Here is a 27382-nt window from a genome sequence, read left to right on the forward strand (position 1 = left end):
TTAGAAGGGTTAAAGGCAACTTAAGTTTTTTTTTATGTCATAAAATAATTAATGCCATAATTACATATTACAAAATGATTATTTATTCTTTAAAAAGAAAAATAATCCCTTTTTTACCAATTAATAAGGCAGTATTTCATCCGTATAGGGCATGGCTAAGGAAGAGACAGAATTGAGATTCCGCCAGTTGACCATGGAGTACCAGGCTCTGCAGCGCGCATATGCACTTTTACAGGAACAAGTTGGTGGAACCCTTGATGCCGAACGAGAAGTTAAGGTATCTACTTTTCTATCTTATTCCATTTAATTAAATATACATTGTCATCTAATTAGAAGGCTACACAAAACAAAGAAGATTTGACAGTAACGCAATCGCTGTCAGTTCTTTTACTCCAAACGATGTTTTTTCTCTCTACTTTATGACAGGGTCACTGGTGCCGTACGTGAGGGGAGATGTGTCGCAAAGGTTGCTTTCCTGCGTGATGTGATAGCCATAAGTGTTTTCCCCAGCATGATATGTGCTGAGAGCAATCCTGTTAGGCGTCGGGTTCCTGCAACTGCACAGCAGGAATCCAGAGCCTTGCATTCAGCGGTCTCCCATTCTCCACTGACCGCACAGGAGCCTGCACAGCAGTCCCGGCGTTCCAGACGCTCTGCTCAGACCAGCTCTGTGGGTCTGGCTGTTGCTGCCACCTCTGGGCCAGCAATAGCAACGCAGGATGCTCAGCAGCAAGCCACTCCAGAGGCTAAGTCCTCCCATCGCTCTACTGGGCATGCTCACGAGACGATCTCCCATTGGAGATCGGGAGTCACATGCTCAGGTCCTTCTCGTGACCTGATTGGTCCATCTCAGGGATCTGGAAGCTTCCGGAAGATCCCGGCTATAAAAGGTTTGCATGGCTGGTCGGCCATGCGCTAGTACAGACTCTAGTTACTATCTGTGTGAATGATGATGGATGCATGAACCTGCGAATGATTCATTAAGATCCCCTCCCTCTGATATTACGTGTGTGGATAGGGACTTAGTTATAGAGTCAGCGCCAGTCAGTGGCACGCTATAGGCCACAGTGCATATCTCCACAGAACTAGCGTCCGACAGTGCGCCCCCTCTTGGGCATTGTCGTATAGCGGCTGTGTCAGTCGCCGCACTGCAGTCAGCAGCACTTGTTGGTGTCCGCGGTAGCGTGCACACCGCTGAGACCTGTGAGGTCAACAGGCTCGGCATTTATGTTTATGCCTTAGGCACCTCTGTGAATTTAACAGAGCTCGCCAGTGCACACCGGATGACGTTCAGCCCGCTTGTGCTATACCGCCATATTGTGTGTCTGCCTTTACATAGCAGCAGTTTAACACCTCTGCACGGTGGACCCCAGGCGGCGAATGCACTTTCTATTATTTTACATTTAGTGCGTTCCGCCGTCCCTAACAAATCCAGTCATTATATGGGCATGGCTTTCATGGTGGGTAGGTCAGAGATGGGCGGGACACCTACCCACCATATCTCCACCTCCTGGGTGTGGATGGACGGAGTTAAATGTCCAACTATTTTTTTTCCTCTGTCTGTATTGTGTGGAGGAAAGGAAGCCTCCATACTGAAGCTCCTGCGAGAGCTGCCACTTGTGATGTCCCAGAATTACTGGACAGGACAGTGTATGAACTTTTTACTTTCCTTTGAGCCAGAAAGGCTGTTTTTCTGCTACCAGTTTGGGTTTTTGGTTTATGAAGTAATAACCCACCCAGAGACTTTATCCAAACGTGGTCATGTGTCTACCTCGAGGATCAGCTAAGTGAGCCGACCTTCCACAACATCTATCAGTCAAATGATATAACTTCCTATCACTGTGATCTCAAGGTCTAATATCCCAACAAACCTATTGGTTGTGCCAACAGATTTATAAGCAAGAGTAGAAGCAAATTTTTTTGGCGTTCAGTAGGCACTAAAGTAATATTTGCTATCTTAATACTGATTTAGCATTACGTTCCCGTATTACTGTATGTTATTCTTTTTGCTCTGAATCCGTATCTAATATTAATACAATGGACATTAACAGGTTAACGTCAATATATCATTTTAAATTAATTTTATAAAAAAAAATTGCATTTGCCCTTCTATTTCACATTAGTGACGATGAGTTAAACTTTTCAACTATTTTCTTTGAAAACATTGTTAAGCAAATTTCCTATTCCAGAGATAGATTTTCTATTTGCATATAACATAATATAGAGTGAAATATTTATAGCCAAACTTCTATTTCGACCTGGAAACATGGCTGCAGAAATGGAAATTTGCTCACATTCCAGGGAACACAGTTGAAGCAAAGTTTTATCTCTATCCCCGTTACTTGACGTTTGTGTTGAATTGTTAGAACCGTTGTGAGGTTCTGATAAGTTGCATCGTTTTACTTTTCTGTGTCGGATATGCTCATATTCTGCAGACTCGAGAGCAGCTGCAAGCTGATATCTATCACTACCAAACAAGAATAGAAGATCTTGAGAAAGCGATGTCTGAGCAGGGTCAGGTGAGACATGGGCTTCATGCATCTTTAGATTGACCATTATTCCATCATACTTTGTCATCATCACGGATTCTATTTTCATTGCATCCCAAAATATTATGGGGGGGGGGGGGGCAGTGATCTTGGATGAACCGCTGCCCGAAACAGAAGATGCAGAGACCTGAAATAAGGAAATCATTTAGCAATTTACTATCTGAGTGCATGCATGTCAATGGTGTCGTAAGAGTCCTAGCAAGGCTTTCCTTACCAGATACCCTAGCCTTGTAGCTACAATCCCTGGATGGAAAGCATGGCCTATCATCACCCTCTGGGCACCAGCACCACATGCCCTGCCAGTCAGCCACAAGTTTAGCAAGTTTTGTGACGCAACAGCAATCTCACCAGCGAGATCGCTGTATGTGACACTGACCAGCGACCGGCCCCCCGCCGGTTATCGCTGATCGTCCTTAAATGGACAGGACATTTTTTGATCGCTGGTCTCCCGCTGGCCAGCACGCATCTTTGCGTGTGACAGGCGGGAGACCAGCGATCAGCGAGCTGGTAACTAAGGTAAACGCAGGGTTTCTAAGCAGCTCCCGCTTAGGGTCGCTGGGGAAGCTGCCTGTTTGGCTGCTCACCAGCGATCATGTAGCGACTCACCAGCGATCCTGACAAGTTGATATCACTGTCGGGATCGCTGGTGCGTCGCTATGTGTGACGGGGGCCTTAGATATGCCTCTGGATGTGATCCTGTGCAACATACCACCAGCCTTATAAATCTGCTAACTTTCATTATTCTCTTGCCCTCCAATGATGTGTCTGCTGCCCCTGCGGCACCGTACACAGCACAAGTGAAAAGCGAGGCTATATGTGTTGTCCAGAACTTTTTAGGTCAAGTATTAGATTTAATTTCTAGTGTGTCCAAGTCATTTCTTCCAATGAATAAAACGCAGCAGATAATAAAATGAATTGTGTTACTAACAGGAAATTATAAGATTTAAAGTCACCAGGTTTCCTCCTTAGTAAAAGTACTGTACTATGCATACACGGGAAAAGGGCAAAGAGCGCCAATGACCTGTAGGTAAGGCCAGCGCATGGCCTCTACAGTACCTTGCACTCAGCATGTCTGCGCAGAAGCACGATGAGGGATACGTCATCCACATGAAACAGGAAAGGACAATGATTGTAGGAAGTGAGTAGGTGCCAGATCAAGACCACAGACGCCCATCAGACCGGACCGTGACGTCTGTGACTGTAATAAGTCTTTTTTGTGAGTTACAGAGAGTATTGAGTATAGACATACATCATACTAGATTGCTATAACAGAGGGCTTACAGGTGCTGGCCATACGCTATATGGGGAAAATCTGGTGACAGGCTCCCTTTAACAGAAGAAAACAAAATGACTACAGATTTGTGAACCTTGGTTTTTATATCTTTTATATTTATTTATTTTTTCCTTTTATGCTTTCTTTTATTATACTGCATTTCTTGGTTTCTCATTTTGTTATTATTTGTCCTATTAGTTAAGATCAATAGTGGCTAATAATATGTCAGGGTTTTTTTTTTCCCTTTACATAAAAAGTTAGAAAAAAAGAATAATACAATATTTTAAACTTAAAGGGCTTCTGTAGGGACAAGCTATGGACGACATTTCCTTAGGTCATCAGTATGTGATTGGTATGGGATCCGATACCTGGCACTCCCACTGATCAGCTGCAAGCAGGTCCAGTGGCCACCGAGTGCAAGCATTATGCCAAGGTCAGACTTGCGAGTACAATGCGAGAAACTAGCGCGAGTCTCTCGCATCAATACGCGGCACTGCCACCGGCACTCAGGACCAGTGGCAGTGCCGGGTATTGAATCGCGAGTCTCTCGCATCACACTCGCAAGTGTGACCCCTGCCTTAAGCAGAGCTGCACTCCTCTGTTCTGCAGCACTCGGTCAGCAGGTGGCAGCTGTTTAATGGGGAGGTCGAGGTGTCCATAGGATAGGTCATCAATATCTTATGACTGAAAAACTTAATTCATACATTGGACCATTTTCCGATCGGTAGGGCTAAAAAGACCTTTGAAGACATTTTTGTATATCATCTTTTACAATAGAGTAATAAATGACAATACTTTTATGCCCTAATTGCTATCATATTGCTCTTCCCATTCCTATATTGGAGAACCGCAATCATTTTCTCTCTGATTCTCTGCGTTTGTTGATCAAACTACAGATCTACAAAGGCGGCGTGCCTAAATTACTGCACCGATGTGGCTTTCACATTACAGCGATCAGACTGAGACAAGAATGATGATCAAAAGCTTTCCACATTAATCTTCTGTGATAAAGACTTTGCTTTCTAGAACAAGATAATACAATTACAGAGCAGACAAGCCCAGCAGGTAAAGTGCGGAGGGCGGCAGACAAAGGAAATCCACTGGCATCCCCATATGGGGTGCAAAAGGTTGCAATTGCATCCATGTCCTTATGTCTAGGTCCATTCTGGTAGCATAACAGCAGTTTGATAGATATGCTAAGTGTACAATGATAAGATCTTAGGCTCTGTTCACATGTCCAGTGGTCATCTGATTGTAATGGATCCAGTATTAAAAAAATGGATCCATTACAAACAGAAGCACACTTTGGATTCCATTTTGCCTCCATTTTTGATTCCCTAATCTGTTTTTAGGTTGAGCTCACATGTCCGGTAATCATCCGTGCAGACATAACTATTTTTGTCCAGCTAAAAAAGTAGATTGTAACTGGATCCATTTACCCATTTACGTAAATAAACTGGAGCAAATTTAGGGAAGAGCTACCAGGATGGTGGGTGGACTGCAAAGTATAGTCGTGTAGAGGGATCATCAATATTCTCATTTGCACATGGAAAAACGAGAAGCCATGGAATGAAACTGAAAGGGAGAAGATACAGATTAGATATTAGAAAAAACTTTTTGACTTGACAGTGAGGGTGATCAATGAGTGGAATAGGCTGCCACGAGAGGTGGTGAGTTCTCCTCCAATGGAAGTCTTCAGACAGAGGCTGGACAGACATCTGTCTGAGATGGTTTAGTGAATCTTGCACTGAGCAGGGGGTTGGACACGACACTGGAGGTCCCTTCCAACTCAAACATTCTATGATTTTATTTTAACATTAAAGTCTATATAAAATGGATCCAATAAGCAGCCATCCGCTTTTCTTTTATTTGAAAAGGATCCTTTTTTTTATGCTTTCAAATGGATGATTACTAGACATGTAAACGCAACCTTACTGGAGGGGTTGGCCTCCACCGCTATGCACGCCACTTCTTCCAGCAGATCTTGGCAGCGATGCATTTCAGGAAAACAGTTCCAGTGATGTCATAGAATCATAGAATCATAGAGTTGGAAGGGACCTCCTGGGCCATCTGGTCCAACCCCCTGCTCAAAGCAGGATTCGCTAAATCATCCCAGTCAGATGTCTGTCCAGCCTCTGTTTGAAGACTTCCATTGAAGGAGAACTCACCACTTCTCGTGGCAGCCTGTTCCACTCATTGATCACTCTAACTGTCAAAAAGTTTTTTCTAATATCTAATCTGTGTCTCTTCCCATTCAGTTTCATCCCATTGCTTCTAGTCTTTCCTTGTGCAAATGAGAATAAAGTTGATCCTTCTACAATGTGACAGCCCATTAGATATTTGTAGACAGCTATTAAGTCTCCTCTCAGTCTTCTCTTTTGCAAACTAAACATTCCCAAATCCTGCAACCTTTCCTCATAAGACAGGGTTTGCAGACCGGTCACCATTCTGGTCGCTCTTTTCTGAACTTGCTCCAGTTTGTTGATGTCTTTTTTAAAATGTGGTGCCCAAAACTGGACACAATATTCCAGATGAGGTCTGACCAAAGAGGAGTAGAGGGAAATAATGATTTCACGTGATCTAGAATGTATGCTTCTGTTAATACATCCTAGAATTGCATTTGCCTTTTTTGCTGCTGCATCACACTGTTGACTCATATTCAGTCTGTGATCTATTAGTATACCCAAGTCTTTTTCACATGTGCTGTCACTTAGCCCTATTCCTCCCATTCTATATATGCTTTTTTCATTTTTATTGCCCAGATGTAGTACTTTGCATTTCTCCCTGTTAAAAACCATTCTGTTAGTTGCTGACCACTTCTCCAGTTTATTTAAATCTTTTTGAATCCTCTCTCTCTCCTCTCTAGTATTAGCTATCCCTCCTAGCTTTGTGTCATCAGCAAATTTAATCAGTTTACCCTCAATTCCTTCATCTAAATCGTTGATAAAGATGTTGAACAATACAGGGCCCAGGACAGAGCCCTGTGGTACCCCACTTGAGACATTCTTCCAACTGGATGTGCAGCCATTTACGACCACTCTTTGGGTCCGATCACTAAGCCAGTTATGAATCCACCTAACAGTTGCCTTGTCCATTCCATACTTAGTCATTTTTTCAATAAGGATTGTATGAGAGACTTTGTCAAATGCTTTGCTGAAGTCAAGATATACTATATCTACAGCATTTCCTTGATCCACCCAATCAGTGATACCATCATAGAAGGAAATTAAGTTAGTCTGACATGACTTAACAGTTACAAACCCATGCTGACTCTGTTTAATCACTTCATTCTTATCCAGGTATTGACATACATGTTGTTTAATAATTTGTTCAAAGATCTTTCCTGGTATAGAAGTCAGACTCACCGGCCTATAGTTGCCTGGGTCCACCTTCTTCCCCTTTTTGAAGATAGGAACAACATTTGCTCTTCTCCAGTCTTCTGGCACTTCTCCTGTTCTCCAAGAATTTTCAAAGATTATGGAGAGGGGTTCAAAAATTTCTTCTGCTATCTCCTTCAGTACTCTGGGGTGTAATTCATCTGGACCTGGAGACTTGAATTCATTTAGGTTAGCTAAGTGTTTCCTCACTATCTTTCTGTTTATAGATATCCTGGATTCTTCTATTCCCTTAATAGGACAGTGAATAACAGTTGATGTTGCATTTCCTTTCTGAGAGAAAACAGATGCAAAATAGGAATTTAAAAGTTCAGCCTTCTCAACATCCTGTCTTACCATTTCATCATTTTCATCCTGTAAAAATACTATAGCATCTTTGACTTTTCTTTTACTTTTGACATATCCCCAAAATCCTTTATTATTGCTTTTGACATCTCTTGCAAGCCTCAGTTCATTTTCAACTTTAGATAATCTGATTTGTGCCCTGCAGGTTCTGCAGACAGCATTATATTCTTCTTTAGATATGCCTCCCTCTTTCCATTTTATAAACATTTTTTTCTTCCTTTTTAGCATGTGCTTAAGTTCTGTGTTCATCCATCCTGGTTTCCTTAAATGCTTCCTATTCTTCCCTCTTTTCGGAATTGTTAACAACTGTGCATTGAGAATTTCATTTTTCAAGATTTCCCATCCTTCCTGGACATTTTTGTCTTTAAGGATATCCAGCCATTGGATCCCTCCAATTCTCTTTCTGAATCCCTTAAAATCTGCCTTTCTGAAATCTAACCTTGACGTCTGAGTCTTCACAGGTCTTCCACCTCTAGTTATCCAAAATTCTAAAATAGCATGGTCGCTACCTCCTAGGGTCCCAGCCACTTTTACCTCCTCAACCATTTCCTCCCTGTTTATAAGGATTAGATCCAAGGTAGCAGTTCCCCTTGTTTTCTCCCTTACCTTTTGGAAGATAAAGTTGTCAGCAACAGAGGATAAGAATTTCCTTGACCTGTTAGTTTTGCCTGAGAGAGATTCCCAACAAATGTCTGGATAGTTGAAATCTCCCATGACAACCATGTCATATTTTTTGGAGAACTTGGCCATCTGATGCATGTCAAGTGACATGCATCGCTATGCCCACAAGTGCACATTAAATGCGGCGTTCATCTCATTGACCTGATGAGAGAGGCATTAGGTGTATATATACCTCACCTTACACACGCAATATATTTCTCCACCCTCGACTAAGCCAACACGAAACGCGCGTCAGGGCTTTTTTGACGCGCACAGGCACACTTGCACTTTATGGCTAAGAACCACTCTCTCCTTTTTATGTTACTACAGTTCACTGACCATTGTTTTTCCAATAGACTGGGTGATTCATGTGATGCACCCGTGGTGCACATGTAGCAGCCTTGTCACACAGGAATTTTCCTGTTCTTACTATTACCATGGTGTGTTATTTGTGCAACACATTGTTATGCCACCTAACCTATATTTGGTAACATTGCATCAGTCTAAACATTTTTTTTTTCTATTTTTTTCTGCTTTTTTCTTCCCCAGGCATGTTCATACTTATCAGATACAATAAATGTCATCTTAGTATATACATAGGTTTACTTATTGAACTGCCTTTATACTAAAATCCATTAATTGCCTGTGCTGTTGTCTTCACAAACTGTGTCCTTACCAGCCTGATTGTCTACTATTATTGTGATTTTTGCATAATTATGACCTATTTTTTTAAAACATTATTTCAATAAAACATTAGTATTTTACTGTACGTAGGTTTCTGGACTATTTTTCCACCATCTTGGGGTATATACACTCCATCTGTTCTTTTCCATTGTTACGAAATAGAAATTGCAGCCGTTCGTTCAGATGTGAGAAGCAGCAGGATGGCATTTGCGTTTGGCACTAAGTTTAACTCGCACATTTTTCAAGGGGAATATATAATCAGAAAATTAATTAATCTATTGAAATCATTTTTTTTTTCATATAACAATTTGTATTAGTTATTTTGCAGTTTTCACACTGGTCCCTGGGGTTCTATTAGACTCATACTTTCTGTTGTTTAGAGAAGAGTTTTCAGCAGACTCATTATCATCACAGACACATAACGCCTCTATACACAGATGATAAAAGGACCCACCATTCACAATCGTGGTGTCAAAAGTGACCTTTCCTCCTCCCTTCATTATGACATCTGCACACCTTTATGCCCCTAATGTACAGGCGGAGTTCCTGAAAGAATAGTAAATTTGAGAATAGAATTAGCACTAAAAGTAGACTGCTAAGAAAAGACTTGAAGAATTTGATTTATAAGCCAGAGTCCTTTGGGAATGAAAATCTCTTTTTTTTGCATTTGGATAAAAGGAAATGTCACTGTCTATAATTTTGCACGTACAAAAAATATTATTTATTCCCAGTAACAAAATCTCCCAGGATTGTGCTCAATAGCCCCCTCTAGAGGACTTCCTATCTATTGATTTCACATATTTATTCTATGCATTTCTTTTTTTTCATTTTTTTTTATTTACAAGGACATGAAATGGATAGAGGAGAAGCAAGCACTTTATAGACGAAACCAGGAACTTGTTGATAAAGTAAGATGTCTCATTTCATTACTATGTTCTTGGTTTCTAAATAACTACTACTTAATTTTTACTGTTTAATGTTATAGTCAATAATTTCTGTAACTAGTTTATTATTCTTTATACCCTAAAATGGACAACGTTACAATAATAAGGGGCCATAGCGTGCGTGAGTCTGCAAAAATATATTGTGATTTACTCTTTTTATTCCATCGTAGATTAAACAAATGGAGACGGATGAAGCCAAGCTCAAACATGATGTGCAAGATGCAAAAGACCAGAATGAACTTCTGGAGTTCAGGATCCTGGAGCTTGAAGTGAGAACTCTAGAAATGTGTTTACTTATTTTACATTTATTACAGTATGTATCAGTAGAGGTTTTATTTTATTTTTTTCTTGGATTAAGCTTAAGGCTATGTTCACATTAGGCGTTTTTTCAGCGGTTTTTTTTTCTGCAGCAAAACCTGCACTCTTGGCATAATAGAAGCAGCGTCAAAAATGCAAGTTCTGTTTTTTCCTGCGTTTTTCAGGATTTCGGAGTTCAGTTTTGCTTCCACCACAGAAACATGAACACAGGTAATCAGTGCAAGACATATACGTTCATGAAAAAATACACAAAGAAATGTAGCAGCGGGGGGAGGTAAATTGGTCTGGAATAATTTACCTAGGACACTGGCAGTGCATTAAGTTTGTAGGACACTGTTTACTTTCACACTTTTGCTCTGCCATTGAGTTGCTCCGGCCTTGTTCAATCTCACACCTTGGTCAGCCACAGGCATTGTCCAATCTCACACCTTGGTCAACCACAGGCATTGTTCAATGTCACACCTTTGTCAGCCACAGGCATTGTTCAATCTCACACCTTGGTCAGCCACAGGTATTGTTCAATCTCACACCTTAGTCAGCCACAGGCATTGTTCACTCTCACACCTTGGTCAGCCACAGGCATTTTTCCATTTCACACATTGGTTGGCCAAAGTTTACTCTGTTCACATCACTATTTTAATTAAACTGTACTAATCCCTACTGCCATTTGAGGTGACCAAGACAAGATGGTAGACATGGGAAAATCACAAAAATGAATGGGTTTCACATACTGATGTACCGTACTTGCTTTTGTTCACAAAGAACGCAGCAAAATCTTATGCTTGCATTTTTTCATCGTTTTTTTCACACCCCCCCCATTATTTTAATAGGTAAAAAAATGCTGAAAAAACACTGAAAGAAGTGACATGCTCTATTGTGCAAAAAAAACATGCAATAACTGTGATGGTTACGTGTGACTGGACACACCGCCTCCAGCAGGGTGAATTTCTCTGACACATGTGACCCTGGGTACACTGCCTCCAGTAGGACGAATTTAAATAATATAACGCACAGCCGGATACACCACCTCCAGCAGGCGAATTTCAGAATTACACGTGTATCTGGATACACCGGCTCCAGCAGGGCGAATTTAAATAATAAAGGGAAACGCCAGGGAAACCGATACACTGGAGGGCCCTGCGATAGGGAACGGGGATGTGGAGACCTCCTACACTCCCCTGAGTCAGTGTCTCTACACTCCTGACAGTCCCTATGCAGGTTCTGCACCTGGCGCTGAGCAGGATACCTAAAAACCCTAGCTCGCCCTGCACCTAGCCCTTTCTAGTGAAAAGGACGGTGCAGAAACTAATCCCACCACTGCACTGAAACACACAAAAGGAAAGGTACAAACAGGAAAAACACGACTTAGCTTTGCTCTGTTGCTATTGCTCCAAGCAACAGAGTACGACACCAAAGTTCAGCTTCACCCCTGAAGCTCGACACCTGAATTCAGCTTCCACCTGAAGCTATAACACCAGAGCTCCCCTGAGCTGCCAGGAACTCCTCTCTGTAGTTCCTTCCTCCACCAGACTTGGTTGGAAATGAGCAATATCACCAAAAGTGATTGCAACACCTGACACTCTTTTATAGGTCAGAGCCAGAGCAATCACACCTGCTTTATAATCACATGCACTAAAGTAACCAGAGTGCAATGACCCTAACGGCCACCGGGGGCAAAACTAGAACTGAAACCACCACAGTGCAATGACCCTAATTGCCACCCGGGGCAAAACTAACTTTAAGCACACAGCTTAAGGAAAAAAAAAAGGTTACTTTTGCATTTATCTATCATAATCCAACCTGGATCATGACAATAACAAAGCGTTTTTGCTGCAGGAAAAATCTGCTTGAAGATGCAACAAAAAAGCAGATTTTGCTGCAGTTTTTTTGATGCGTATTTATTACAGTTTTTCCTGCATTTTGTGCATGCTGATAAAGTTTACTGCCCCCCAACAAAAAAATTCATGATGCAACTTCCTTAAGATTTTTGAACCAAAAACACAGCAAAAACTGATACCTGGCTTTTTTGCTGCATTTTTGCAGCGTTTTTGCACTTACCCATTGTTTCCTATAGGTGAAAAAACACTGCAAATATGCAAAAAGAAAAGCTGAAAAAAGTGACATGCTGCATTTTTCCAAATTAGTCAGGAAAATAAAACCATTGTGTTAAGCACCAAGTTTCCCCCACTGCACAGGTGGAATCTCAAGCCATGTCCTCTGCAGCCACAGAGATTCCTGCTCAGCAAAGACGTTGGTCCAGATGTCTTGGCCAGGCTGATGCTAGGCGTCAGGTTGCTACTTCTGGCTCTGCTATAACTCCATCCTTGAGTCAGCAGCAAGTAGATGCTTCTGGGACTAAGTCCTGTATTTTGGGTACTGAGCATGCCCATGGGACGACCTCTCCTTGGAGGCCGGAGATCACATGCGCAGGTCCCATTCCTGCTCGGATTGGTCCACTACTGGGAAGGTCCCGGAAGGACGCCGCTATAAAAGAACCACATGGCCGCTAGGCCATGCGCTAGTATAGACTCTTATTGTATGAGTGATGATGGTTGCATGTATCTGGTGACTGACTCATTATGACTCCCCTCCCTTGGATACGCATGGTCTACGGCTATAGAGTTAGAGTCAGCGCCTACTAGTGCCTTGCTCTACGCCACAGTGCTTCCACATCTCAGCACCTCACTCAGTGCCATATGGTGCCGTCCAGAGCTGGGCACCTTCAGGGCCGCAATAAGCGGCTGCATCCGCCAGTGCGACGCTGTGCGCCAGTCTAGCGCTTTCCTCTATTGCTCCGGGTGGTTAGTGGCATCCGCCAGAGTGGTGAAGTTCACACATAGTGCGCTTTAGTTGTTTAATTTGTTTTGTCTTGGCACCACTGTTGCGGTGCCGAGCACTAGTGTGACTAGAGGGACTCTAACCCAGTGTCTCAGGGGTAGAGTCCTGTGTCTATACACCAGTGCTCACATTGCAGAGCTCTGTGAGCATAAACAGGCATTTGTGTTTGGCGGTCGGGCGGCTCTCTGAGGTAACAGAGTCTGCCTCTATACACACTAGGTGGAGTTAACCCCGTGTGTTCCTCTATTGTACCTCCATATAACGTCCGCCATTACCGAGCAGCAGTTTGTCATCTCTGCACGGTGGACTCCGGGTTGTGATCGCAGTTTATTATATTTTATATTTAGCACAATCCGCAACCCTAACACAATGTCTCATAGACTTTGCTGGTATGGCAAAATGCAGCTGAAAATTTGCATTAAAAAATGCAAAAAAAAAGGTTGCAAAAGAGCAACGTGTGAACATAGCCTAAGTTTCCTTTTTCCAGTCTTACCAAATTCTGGATTTTTTACATTATTTGTAGAAGTCTTGGCCGAAATATCAATACTTCTAATGGTTAAGTGACTTGTAGCTTCAGCAGTCACTTTCCATGGTTATGTTTATATCAGTCTTTGGTGTTGAATTTTATCAACACATTTTATTTTGAGGTTACATAAACAGATGCTATGAAGGTAACATCTTTTTGAAGGGTGTTCCAGGGGTGACCTTCTTCCTAAATATTGCTAATGTAGCAGTTACTGGATGGCGAAACGTTACCCCTTGGATCCCGGTCAGACGCCTCTCACCCAGCCAAACCAGATCTCACACTTTGCACTGATGAGGGGGAGTACCCCGACATAGTGTCTGCAAATTGAGATTCTGGTTTGGCTTTTATCCTAAGTCATGTGACAAGGCTCGTTGGAGGGTCTATATTGATTTTTAGGATTTCTAGTTGATACTTCCTATAGGTGGCACTAGAGTTCTAGTCCTCTTCCTCTCTGAAGAGACAGTTTGCATGTTGGGGAAATGTAACATTACATTATGGCCATTAAAATGAATGGATTTCCAAAAACTGTAAAATGATAGTTGCTAGAAGATGGCAACTTGGACCTATACTGCTTAAAAGGCCATCAAGTGCTTCATGTTCCTCTGGAGGGTAGAGCAGGGTGCAAATTACCTACAGAAAGGAAAGTGTGCTGAAAAAAAGGAAAGATCACAGAGTGAGTAGAATAAACCACAAAATACAAAATAAAGTATAAAGTATGTACTATTATATAGTATGTCACCTACTTCCTAAAAAAAAAACGGAAGATAGGTGCAGAGTAAAGTACAGAAACAACAAAAAGAAAAACTTTAACTGGAATTTCACAGAATGTCTGAACATCCAAATAAAACTATCACTAGCAGAAAATACCAACAGGGAGAAGAGAAATAATATAAAGCTGCACCCGAAAGGTGATAGGCCAGACAAATAGAAGCACAAGTGGTATGCTTAACAGACAGCAGACATAATAGCAGAACCTAAACAATTGGAGAAAAGGTGTATCTGTTGTGGCTCGGTGGAAAGAGAAGCCGACTACAAGACAGAAGCTTAAGGTTTTGAACCCAGGAGCATGCCAGGTTCCTAAGAACCATGCTATATAAAGTCAATATCTCTCAGTAAGACAAATGGATTAGACTGGTCTCTCTCAGACAAGAGCTCTAAAGTGATTGAACATCTATTGATCTTTAGACTATCATCAAATACTTGGTCAACTTAAGATAGGTTCCAATTTTTTTTAGGAAAACTTGCTTTAAAATAAGCCTTTGGCCATTTCTGTACAACCATGCAAAGTATTAAATGAGTTTTCAAGTTTCAGCAAATTATAAGATCATCTATATAAAATCATTATAGGACCACAAGAGTGTTGTCATCCTCTATAACTAAACAATGAATAAACAGTTCAACAACTGTCCTTAGACATCTCAAAAGCCAAAATACACAAAATATACAAAAAAATTGCAGAAGCTTCCTTTTTTAAAGGGAAAGTACTGTGTTTGTAGATCATTAATAAATCAATGTAATGTAGCATATCATGCTGTTATAACCAAGTTTTGATTGCATTTGAAACATATTGTGTGTGTTATAGGAGTTTAAAGAAGGCACTGGGGGGCTGACATTTTGCTTTCACAGTAGTAGCACGACATTTTCAGTGTCATAATACGGCAGCCCATGGTCATAGGAGATAACAGACAGATGCCGACCATATCTATTATAATAGAGATGTCACTGCTGTGAACTGGACATGGGCTGCACAATTCACAGTAGTGGGAGTGTTCCGCTGCCATTTTCATGGAGCCCTGGGATCTGCTAACATAAGCAGTACTGCTTCCAACAGAACAGGTTCTAGATTGACAGGAGTAAAATGTGCGAGAAAAGCTCGGGCAGAGTATCAGAGACTGCAAAGACATCAAGGAGGAACAGTGTAGCATCAGCATTATCTAAGCAGGAGCTGTCAGGCAGGATCTGTGACTCATCCCTCAGTAAGATAAGATAAGGAGCTGCAGGTCTGCAGTGAATGGCCAGGCATTGTCGAGGGGGTGAGAGATACATGTAGTCTGGGTGAGAGAGACATATGAAGACTGATGAGTGAGAGAGTATCTGCTGGTGATGGCAGAACACAGGGCAGTCACCCACAAAATAGCGCTGCCCTGTGATGCTACTCTTCATGCTGCTTGAGGTCTAAAATGGAAAAAGCTCCCCTTAATGGTAATTATATTTGTAAAAAAAATATATCATTTTTTTGGTATAGAAATGTTTGCAAACATTGCAGTAATACATTTTAATTACTATTTTAAGCTTAATTTCACAAAAAAACAAACTGCAAGAAAACAGGTGGCACCTTCCATTTAGAAAATCTGAAATACCCCTTTAACATGTACAGTATGCATTTGTTTCAATGGCAAAGTAAAATGCTTTCTTTTACTTTTAGGAGAGAGAAAGAAGGTCACCTAACATTAATTTCCACCTTATTCCCTTTCCTGAAGGGAAGAGCCCCCTCCAGGTTTATTGTGAAGCTGAAGGGGTGACGGTAAGTAACGGCTCAGGTGTAATCTTACTATGTATGTAATTTTGCTATGAATATCCTTGATGGCCGTGTCCACTTCCTCTTAGGACATCATTGTTTCGGAGCTGATGAAGAAATTGGACATTCTGGGGGATAACGCCGTAAGTGTATGTCCACTTTCTAAATTGCTGTCTCTTTTGTCACAATGGCAGGTGGGCACACCAAATATCATCAGAGGGGGCTTCTAATAATTAGTTCAGTCATATAAGTAAGGTGCCTGGATGAGGCTATGGGGGAGGGACTGATCTGGGTTAGCCGTCCATGTAATACAAGCAAAGGCCAGGGTCCACCAAAGCAGAATCTGCTCATTGGTAGTGGCTGTCTGTTCTTTTTAAAATAGGGGGATTTGTTAGGTTTTATTTTATAAATCAATAGTACACATTAGAGAAATCTGCTTCTTTCTCCTCCTGGACTGATCTTTCATTCTTAAAATTCTTAATTCATGGGTAAAATCTATATTCAGTGAATAGAAACTTTCCCATTACTGAGATAGATGACAGTTGGTGCTAATAAAATTCTATGGAGAAGTGCACCTGTCATTTCAGGGGAACATGCAGCAGAATGTCTGTGTGTTCCTCTAGCTCCTGTCTAGAATGTGTGTGTTTCTGTAGCTCCTCCTTAGAATGTATGTGTGTTCCTCTAGCTCCTCCCTAGAATGTCTGTGTGTTCCTCTAACTCCTCCCTAGAATGTCAGTGTGTTCCTCTAGCTCCTCCCTAGAATGTCTGTGTGTTTCTGTAGCTCCTCCCTAGAATGTGTGTGTGTTCCTCTAGCTCCTCCTTAGAATGTCTGTGTTCCTCTTGCTCCTCCCTAGAATGTCTGTGTGTTTCTGTAGCTCCTCCCTAGAATGTGTGTGTGTTCCTCTAGCTCCTCCCTAGAATGTCTGTGTTCCTCTTGCTCCTCCCTAGAATGTCTGTGTGTTTCTGTAGCTCCTCCCTAGAATGTCTGTGTGTTCCTCTAGCTCCTCCCTAGAATGTCTGTGTGTTCCTCTAGCTCCTCCCTAGAATGTCTGTTGTTGTGAGTTCATTTTCCCCTTCGTCACTGAGGTCTGGTGAACTCCCTATTCTGGTGAAGGAAGGTAATGAGCTTTATTATCAGGCACCTGAACCTGATGAGGATGACTGGCTGAGTGGAGTCACGGACTGGATATAAGGCTGGCGACGCCCTTCTGCCCTGCGGGTGATTTCTCTGTGGACTTCTAGGACACCAGTCTGATTCCTGCTCCTCTAAGCTAAGTTTTTCTGCTTTGCCTGTTTGCATTAGTGTTTTGTTTTTGTTTTCCTTGCTTTTCTGGATTCTGCCATTCCCTGCTGGGGTGAGCTGAATCTCCTTTTGCCTGTAGCTCTGTCTTCAGAATATTCCTGAGTACTGACATAGCTTTTTGAAGCCTAGCGTCTTCAGGGCCTTTTTCACTGTCAGTCTGTTGGCTCTTATTTTCATAGGGTTTTTCACGGATTGCAGACAGAAGCCTTCCTGTCCTTTTCTATCTAGCTAGATTGGGCCCTGTCTTTGCTCAGTCTTTCTGCCTGTGTTAGTGTTTTCATCTTGCTTCACCGTCATTATATGTTGGGGGCTGCCTATTGCTTTGGGGTCTGCTCTGGGGCAGTTTAGTTTTCCCCTTTCTTTCTTTAGGCCTAGCTATTTCTCCGGCTGTGATCGAGGGGTCTAGGGCATCGTAGGAACCCCCCACGGCTACTGCTAGTTGTGTTGATAGGTTCAGGGGTCTGCAATCCGATAGCTGCCAACTTCTCTGGTTTTCTGGACTTAGCTAGCATTTCTGTTTTTTGCCTCCTACGGTGACTCAATCATAACAGAATCACCCGCCATACTGCAGATTCCAGGGTACTCAATAGCAGGAAAGAATTGTGTTTTAAAATAAAAAAAAAAGGTGTGTGTATATTCTTTCCTCTATATCTCTGAGGCCGTAGGGGGAATTTTTTTTTCTCTCAATGGAGATAAAGCAATTGTCTGATCGTGTGGAGCAGCTCGCTGCGGAAGTGCGGGGAATTTCCTCCTACCTTGCTCGTTCGCATGCTGTTGAACCAAAGATCCCTACACCTGATGTATTTTTTGGGGATCGATCTAAATTTTTGAGTTTCAAAAATAATTGTAAATTATTTTTTGCCTTGAAGCCTAACTCGTCAGGGAGCTCTAAAATTGTCATCTCTTTGCTGCGTGGCGATCCCCAGGATTGGGCGTTTTCTTTGAAACCAGATGATCCTATTCTGACTAATGTGAACGCATTCTTTCAAGCTTTGGGGTTGTTGTATGACGAACCTAATGCTATTGATCAGGCTGAAAAGACCCTGTTGGCATTGAACCAGGGTCGAGAATCTGCAGAGTTGTACTGTCAAAAGTTCCGAAAGTGGGCGGTCCTTACTACCTGGAATGATAATGCCTTGGCTGCTCTCTTTCGGAAGGGTTTGTCAGAAGCCGTAAAAGATACTATGGTGGGATTTCCTGTTCCCTCTGGTCTGGACGATTCTATGTCATTAGCCATTCAGGTTGATCGGCGTTTACGTGAACTCAGGATTGCACGAGAGGTGTTCCCACCGGTTGAACAGGCGTCTGAACCTATGCAATGTGATAGAGTTTTGTCTAAGGCGCAACGTCAGGAGTTCAGAAGGCGTAATAAGCTGTGTTTTTTCTGTGGAGATGCCTCGCATATTATTTCTGTTTGTCCTAAACGAGAGAAACACTTTGCACACACGTTTTCTGTTGGTGGTGTTCAACCTAAGTTTCTTCTGGCAATTACTCTGATCTGCTCCTTGTCCACATTTTCCGCCAAGGCTTTTGTGGATTCGGGAGCAGCGCTAAACCTAATGGACTTGGATTTTGCTAAACGTTGTGGATTTCCGATGACACCTCTGCAGACGCCTATCCCTTTGAGAGGGATTGATGCTACTCCTTTGGCTAAAAATAAACCTCAGTTTTGGACCCAGGTGGTCATGCGGGTCGCCCCAGACCATCAAGAAAATTGCAGATTTTTGGTGTTGCATGGTCTGCATGATGCCGTTGTTCTGGGGTTTCCCTGGTTGCAAATTCATAATCCAGTTTTGGATTGGAAATCTGTGTCTGTGGTGAGTTTGGGTTGTCGGTGTACCTTTAGTGAGGCTCCGGTTTTTTCCACCTCTCCTCAGTCGCATGATGTTCCTTACTATTTGGCGGACTTTTATGATGTATTTAGTGAGAATGAGTCTGCGTCCTTGCCTCCTCATAGGAGTTATGACTGTGCAATTGAACTAAGCCCGGGGTGTAAATTTCCCACGGGTCGGCTCTTCAATTTATCTGTACCCGAGCACGAGGCTATGCGGTCCTATATTAAGGAGGCGTTGGAGAAGGGTCATATTAGACCATCCTCTTCACCCTTAGGTGCTGGGTTTTTTTTGTGGCCAAAAAGGATGGTTCTTTAAGGCCTTGTATTGATTATCGTGCCCTCAATAAAATTACTATTAAATATCAGTATCCGTTACCCCTGATTTCGGATCTATTCTCTAGAGTTAGAGGTGCTTGCTGGTTTACCAAGCTTGACCTCAGGGGGGCGTATAATCTTATCCGCATTAAGCAGGGGGATGAATGGAAGACGGCGTTTAATACTCCGGAGGGACATTTTGAGTACCTGGTGATGCCTTTTGGGCTCACTAATGCCCCTTCTGTCTTCCTGTGCTTCATGAACGATATTTTCCGAGACTTTGTCGATAAATTTTTGATTATCTATCTGGATGATATTTTGATCTTCTCCAAGGATTGGGATTCTCATGTGGAACATATTCGGACTGTGTTCCGGATCTTGAGGGAGAATTCCCTGTATGTCAAAGGATCGAAATGCCTTTTTGGAGTACAGAGGATTTCATTTTTGGGATTTATTTTGTCTCCGTCAACTATTGAAATGGACCCGGCCAAGGTACAGGCCATTTATGATTGGGTCCAGCCCACTTCTTTGAAGGCCCTCCAGAAGTTTTTGGGTTTTGCTAATTTTTATCGGAAATTTATAGCAAAATTTTCTCGTATTGCCAAGCCATTGACTGATCTGACTAAGAAGGGTGCTGATGTGTTGAATTGGTCTCCGGAGGCTGTTTCTTCCTTTCAGGAGCTGAAGCGAAGATTCACTTCTGCCCCGGTTTTGCGGCAACCTGATGTCTCACTCCCGTTCCAGGTAGAGGTGGACGCTTCTGAGATTGGTGCAGGAGCTGTTTTGTCCCAAAAGGATCCTGTAACAGCTAAAATGAATCCCTGTGCTTTCTTTTCCCGAAAGTTCTCTCCATCTGAACGTAACTATGATGTGGGGAATCGGGAACTGTTGGCCATGAAATGGGCATTTGAGGAGTGGAGACATTGGTTGGAGGGAGCTACACATCAAGTTGTGGTCCTCACTGACCACAAGAATTTGATTTACCTACAGTTGGCTAAACGGCTAGACAGGCTAGGTGGGCCTTGTTTTTTACACGTTTTGATTTTGTGGTCTCTTTTCTTCCTGGAACTAAGAATGTCAAGGCAGACGCCCTCTCTAGGAGTTTCTTTGCTGATTCTCCTGTGGTGACCAAGCCTGCTACCATCTTAGGCGAAGGGGTAGTTCTTTCTGCCATCTCGCCCGATTTGAGACTTGCTCTGCAAGAGTTCCAGGAGGACAAACCTGAGCGTTGTCCCAGTGGAAAGTTGTATGTTCCTGACCAGTGGAAGAAGAGAGTGATGTCTGAAGTTCATTGCTCTGCATTGGCTGGTCATCCAGGTATTTTTGGTACTAGAGACCTGGTGAGTCGCTCTTTTTGGTGGCCCACCTTGTCTCATGATGTCAGGAATTTTGTGCAGTCCTGTGGGACTTGCTCCCGGTCTAAATCTTGTTCTCGCTCTAGTGGGTTGTTGATGCCTTTGCCTGTCCCCAGGAGGCCATGGACCCATATTTCAATGGATTTCATCTCTGATATGCCGGTCTCTCAAAGAATGACTGTTATTTGGGTGATTTGTGATAGGTTCTCTAAGATGGTTCATCTTGTACCACTTCCTAAGTTGCCATCTTCCTCTGAGTTGGTGCCCCTGTTTTTGCAACAGGTGGTTCGCTTACACGGGATTCCTGAGAACATTGTATCTGACAGAGGAGTTCAGTTTGTGTCTAGATTTTGGAGGACTTTCTGTTCCAAGCTGGGAATTCAGTTGTCCTTCTCCTCTGCTTTTCACCCTCAGACCAATGGGCAGACAGAGAGAACAAACCAGACCTTGGAGTCGTATTTGAGATGTTTTATTTCCGCTGATCAGAATGATTGGGTTTCATTTTTGCCCTTGGCCGAATTTGCTTTAAATAATAGAGCTAGTTCTGCCACTTTGATGTCACCTTTTTTTGTAACTTTGGGTTTCATCCTCGATTTTCTTCAGGGCAGGTGGTGCCTTCTGCCTGCCCAGGTGTTGACACTGTGGTGGAGAGAATGCACCAGATCTGGGACCAAGTGGTGGATAAGTTATCTCTCTCCCAGGAAAAGGCCCAGCGGTTTTCCAATCGACATAGGACCATTGGTCCCCAGTTTAAGATTGGTGATATGGTGTGGTTATCATCAAAAAATATTGCTATGAAGGTGGCTTCTCCTAAGTTTAAGCCTAGATTTATTGGACCTTACAAGATTTTGGAGATTATTAATCCGGTCTCTTTCCGTTTGGCTCTTCCTGTCACATTTAAAATCCATAATGTGCTCCATAAGTCCTTGTTGAAGAGGTTTGTTGAACCAGTTGTTCCTGGGGTGGCACCTCCGGACCCTGTATTGGTTGAAGGTAACATGGAATATGAGGTAGAGAAAATACTGGATTCCCGTCTGGCTAGACGGAGACTCCAGTATTTGGTTAAGGGGAAGGGTTATGGTCAGGAGGATAATTCCTGGGTCTCTGCCTCTGATATTCATGCCAAAAGATTGGTGCGTGCCTTTCATCGGGCTCACCCTGATCGCCCTGGTGGCGTGGTTGAGGGTTCGGTGACCCCTCCTCAAGGGGGAAGTACTGTTGTGAGTTCATTTTCCCCTTCGTCACTGAGGTCTGGTGAACTCCCTATTCTGGTGAAGGAAGGTAATGAGCTTGATTATCAGGCACCTGAACCTGATGAGGATGACTGGCTGAGTGGAGTCACGGACTGGATATAAGGATGGCGACGCCCTTCTGCCCTGCGGGTGATTTCTCTGTGGACTTCTAGGACACCAGTCTGATTCCTGCTCCTCTAAGCTAAGTTTTTCTGCTTTGCCTGTTTGCATTAGTGTTTTGTTTTTGTTTTCCTTGCTTTTCTGGATTCTGCCATTCCCTGCTGGGGTGAGCTGAATCTCCTTTTGCCTGTAGCTCTGTCTTCAGAATATTCCTGAGTACTGACATAGCTTTTTTGAAGCCTAGCGTCTTCAGGGCCTTTTTCACTGTCAGTCTGTTGGCTCTTATTTTCATAGGGTTTTTCACGGATTGCAGACAGCAGCCTTCCTGTCCTTTTCTATCTAGCTAGATTGGGCCCCGTCTTTGCTCAGTCTATCTTTCTGCCTGTGTTAGTGTTTTCATCTTGCTTCACCGTCATTATATGTTGGGGGCTGCCTATTGCTTTGGGGTCTGCTCTGGGGCAGTTTAGTTTTCCCCTTTCTTTCTTTAGACCTAGCTATTTCTCCGGCTGTGATCAAGGGGTCTTGGGCATCGTAGGAACCCCCCACGGCTACTGCTAGTTGTGTTGATAGGTTCAGGGGTCTGCAATCCGATAGCTGCCAACTTCTCTGGTTTTCTGGACTTACCTAGCATTTCTGTTTTTGCCTCCTACGGTGACTCAATCATAACAGTCTGTGTTCCTCTAGTTGCTCCCTAGAATGTCGGTGTGTTTCTGTAGCTCCTCCCTAGAATGTGTGTGTGTTCCTCTAGCTCCTCTCTAGAATGTGTGTGTTTCTGTAGCTCCTCCCTAGAATGTGTGTGTTCCTCTAGCTCCTCCCTAGAATGTCTGTGTGTTACTCTAGCTCCTCCCTAGAATGTCTGTATTCCTCTAGCTCCTCCCTAGAATGTCTGTGTTTCTGTAGCTCCTCCCTAGAATGTGTGTGTTCCTCTAGCTCCTCTCTAGAATGTGTGTTTCTGTAGCTCCTCCCTAGAATGTTTGTGTTTTCCTCTAGCTCCTCCCTAAAATGTGTGTGTTCCTCTAGCTCTTCGCTAGAATGTGTGTGTGTTCCTTTAGCTCCTCTCTAGAATGTGTTTTTCTGTAGCTCCTCCCTAGAATGCATGTGTGTTCCTCTAGCTCCTCCCTAGAATGTCTGTGTGTTCCTCTAGCTCCTCCCTAGAATGTCTGTATTCCTCTAGCTCCTCCCTAGAATGTCTGTGTGTTTCTGTAGCTCCTCCCTAGAATGTCTGTGTGTTCCTCTAGCTCCTCCCTAGAATGTGTGTGTTCCTCTAGCTCCTCCCTAGAATGTCTGTGTTCCTCTAGCTGCTCCCTAGAATGTCGGTGTGTTTGTCTAGCTCCTCTCTAGAATGTGTGTTTCTGTAGCTCCTCCCTAGAATGTTTGTGTGTTCCTCTAGCTCCTCCCTAGAATGTGTGTGTTCCTCTAGCTCCTCCCTAGAATGTGTGTGTGTGTTCCTCTAGCTCCTCCCTAGAATGTCTGTGTTCCTCTAGCTCCTCCCTAGAATGTCTGTGTTTCTGTAGCTCCTCCCCTCTCCATAACATTTTAAAAGCACCAACTGTATTTTTTTAATCTCAGTATTAGGAGAATCTATCTTCATTAAATGCAGATATAACAGATTTTCTACCCCTGAATTGAGAATAAATGATCAGTCCAGGAGGTTAAAGTAGTAGATTTCTCTGATATAAGATATATTACAAAGTTGCTTATCTTTATGTATATTATTCATTTATGAAATAAAAATTAAAACACTTTAAGCTAAAATTCTACCCAACATGAGCAAATGTAATTCCTGGTGGCATTCAATGATTTAATTCTAATATGTTTAGAGCTATCATTTTTGCTTTTCAGAGATTTAAGTAGAACTTTTAGCAAAAAAATGACATAAAACACATTTATCACATACAAAAACCACATTGAATCATTGAAAATAATAATAGTTCTGCATAATAGTCCATCAGGTAAAAGCATTTTTCCTTGATCTCCACTGAATGGGGTTGTCAAGGATTAGAAATACAAAAAATATATATACGGTACTTTTCTGATAATGTAATACATTTTCTTGATACAGGTTGAGTTCCAATACCGAACACAATCCATATAGAAAGTGTTGCCGTTACTGGAAAAATAAAATACAGACTTTTACTTTTTCCTAGCTCAGGACAACCCCTAATCTAGGTGGCGTGATTTTTTTAAAAATTTTTTTCTACATGTCTCTAACTAATGTCATGTATTTTGGCTACAGGGATTAACCAATGAAGAGCAAGTGGTTGTCATTCAGGCTAGAACGGTCCTAAACTTGGCTGAAAAGGTAAATTATTTACTACTTTTTTTCTTGCTCAAGTTGAACGGGGGTTAAATGACTATCTTAAAGAAAAACATGATATTTCAGCCTCCTACTGACAGTCGTTTATGCTATATGTGTCTATGGTGTGGCCACCTAGTGGTGATGACGTGAATTGCAGTCTGTCAAAACTTTTCCTATAGCTTGTCATGATATTATATTTATATGGGGAGAAAGTGAAATTTGTAAATTGATTCGGAACGGACACTGTCTTGTTTTCTGGCTGTAAAATGTATCCTCGTCTTCTAGTGGCTCCAGCAAATAGAGGTGACGGAGTCTGCTCTGCAGCAGAAGATGGTGGACCTGGAGAATGAGAAAGTAAGAGGCGTCACTCAGAACTGCAGATATGTTAGGACGCGGATGATTTCTTCTTCTACCGTCTCATTATTACTTTCCAACACAGGAGCTGTTTACTAGACAGAAGGGATATTTGGATGAAGAACTCGACTTCAGGAAGAAATCATTGGATCAGGCTCACAAGGTGACTGCTACATCGTACGATTATATTTTCTTTTGCCAATGTTTGATGTAAACTTATATAACAGTGGATAATACAATTGCTATAGTGATCTATTGGTTTAAAGAAGTTTAAAATTTGACGTCATTTTCTTACTATTTATTGAGCTTTATGAGCTCCAATTCTCTAATTCTAAATATTATTATTATGTATACATGTTATGTAGTAAGTTCTTCTCTGTATCTACTGTTAATGCTGCCCCCCCTCCCCCCCGGTATTGAGGAATATCACCAAGTGCCGCCCTTTATAGTTTGCCGCCCTAGGCACCGGCCCTGGTGCATATATACAGCAAGGCTAAATTCTGCATGAAGAAATACATCCAATCTCCTATTAATATAAAACCAAAATAATTATCACATAATCCTAGACTTAAACTTGATATGATGTGGTCTACAAGCAAAAAAAAAAAAAAAGAAAAAAGAAAAGTGATAAAAAATAAATGATTTACCGCATTTAGTTTTAACTGACAATTAGGTGTATTTTCATGCAAATGACAATATCAAAGCACTATTAAATATCATTACATACTTAATACTTGAAATAAGGAGAACCCGCAGAGTTTTTCCACCGATAGAGGTTACAGGAATGCTTATTCGGCATAAGAAAAACCTCAGCGTGCCTCTGATGATTGTAACACGAGCACCCATACAAGTCAATAGGTGCGTGTGAAACATTGGACTGCACTCAGATGTCATCCGAGTGCAGTCCGACATCCGTGGACACAGATAATGGAGGAGATGGAGAAATGAAGTTCTTCGTCTTCTTTGCCCCTGTGATACGATCACACTGAGATGACACTAGCATTGACATTAGCATAATCAGCCCGATTCTCTCGCACGAGAGATCATAAAGCCGTTTTTTTTTTTTTTGTCATTACTAGAACATCTTGGAGCTGGAAGCCATGCTCTACGATGCCTTGCAGCAAGAGGCTGGAGCCAAGATGTCTCAGCTTCTTTCTGACGAAGAACAGGAGAAGCTGAAGTGCGCGGTGGAGCAGTGGAAGCGACAGGTGATGAGCGAGCTCCGGGAAAGAGACGCCCAGATCCTGCGGGAGCGAATGGAGATCATTCAACACGCACAGCAGGTATAAAGATGGAAATGGTGCAGCAAGCAGATACAGAATCATGGTAACCTATGAAGGTCACGTAGAACACGTGCACGGACCCAAGGGCTGTTAGTATTCATTTCAAGTCTGGAAAACTCTCTAATGTTTCAGAAAGAAAAATAGTACGATGAGCCAGAAAAAAAAAGGGCTATCTGCAGATTGCATCATTATTACACATTGGCAATAAATAACATTGGTCCGGGCCATTCAATACCATGGCTAGGAGTCCTGTAATACTGTAAGGAATAAAAATATGTGCAATAAAATCGTACTAATGTTTTTAGAAAAAAATCCAAATTAAGAAAAAAAACCAAGTTTTTCGACCTGTATTACAAAATTATGCAGAATAAATAATATTGTTTGAAAAGTTGTGTTTTGCCCATACCCATTCCAAAAGTCACACCATGTTCACACATTCAGTATTTCTCGTTCGCCTTATTGGGGGACACAGAGACCATGGGTGTATGCTGCTGCCACTAGGAGGCTGACACTATGCACAAAAAAAGGTTAGCTCCTCCTCCGCAGTGTACACCCCACCGACCGGCAGGAAGTTCCTCAGTTTAGCTTAGTGTCAGTAGGAGGTGGACACGGGTCTTTCATTAGACCCATATCTACCTCGATGTGCGTCGTTCCTTTTCAGGTTCCAGGAGGGATACAGTGTGAAGAGTCACAACTGTACTCCCACAAAGAGGCTATGAGTACGGCGTGTACTGCCACCCCGTATCCTCTTAGTTCTCCGGGCGGACCACAGGCTGAGCACAGGTGTCGTGCCAGCGAAAACAGATGGTCCTTGCCCCCCGCCTCCCACCCACTCGCCCACCAGAGCCTGTCGGTTGGACGAGGCGCAAATATGTAGAAGATGAGCAGACAGCGTGGGATACAGAAGGTACCTTTATTGGAGCACCGGAACATAAAGCCACAAGATGACCCGGGAGCGGCGCCAAAGTAGTGCCGCAGATTCTCGCACTGCTCGCGCCGTCCGACGGTCGTCGCATCCCTTTTTGGCCCCGGCGGCGGTGCGGGCCTTCTTCACCCCACCGCCGGTATTCTTGTGAGGGTTGCGTCTGGGAGCAGGGCTATGGCGGCGTCTCCTTTAGGGGCGGACGCGGCTGCGTCGCAATTCTTCCGCGCCGCCCTGTGCTGACAGGCGGCCGCCGTTTCAAATTTAGTCCCCGGCTTCAGTTTGGGCCTTTGCACCCGTCGCGGCCACGCCCCC

General features: G+C 42.8%; 1 protein-coding gene across 1 annotated transcript in view; it reads left to right on the top strand.

Annotated features, from left to right (window-relative positions):
• JAKMIP3 (Janus kinase and microtubule interacting protein 3) overlaps positions 1-27382 on the top strand; it is a 194596-nt gene that overhangs the window by 111109 nt on the left and 56105 nt on the right. The window contains exons 10-19 of the mRNA XM_073546384.1: positions 149-277; positions 2436-2519; positions 9752-9814; positions 10021-10119; positions 15958-16056; positions 16140-16193; positions 24446-24511; positions 24794-24862; positions 24948-25025; positions 25942-26145. Of these exons, the coding sequence (XP_073402485.1) occupies positions 149-277; positions 2436-2519; positions 9752-9814; positions 10021-10119; positions 15958-16056; positions 16140-16193; positions 24446-24511; positions 24794-24862; positions 24948-25025; positions 25942-26145 (945 nt within the window). The remainder of the gene's footprint in view (positions 1-148; positions 278-2435; positions 2520-9751; positions 9815-10020; positions 10120-15957; positions 16057-16139; positions 16194-24445; positions 24512-24793; positions 24863-24947; positions 25026-25941; positions 26146-27382) is intronic.

Source organism: Dendrobates tinctorius, unplaced genomic scaffold (assembly GCF_039654945.1).
Source record: "Dendrobates tinctorius isolate UK_male_01 unplaced genomic scaffold, ASM3965494v1 ptg000147l, whole genome shotgun sequence".
In the NCBI taxonomy this organism is placed as follows: Eukaryota; Metazoa; Chordata; class Amphibia; order Anura; family Dendrobatidae; genus Dendrobates; species Dendrobates tinctorius.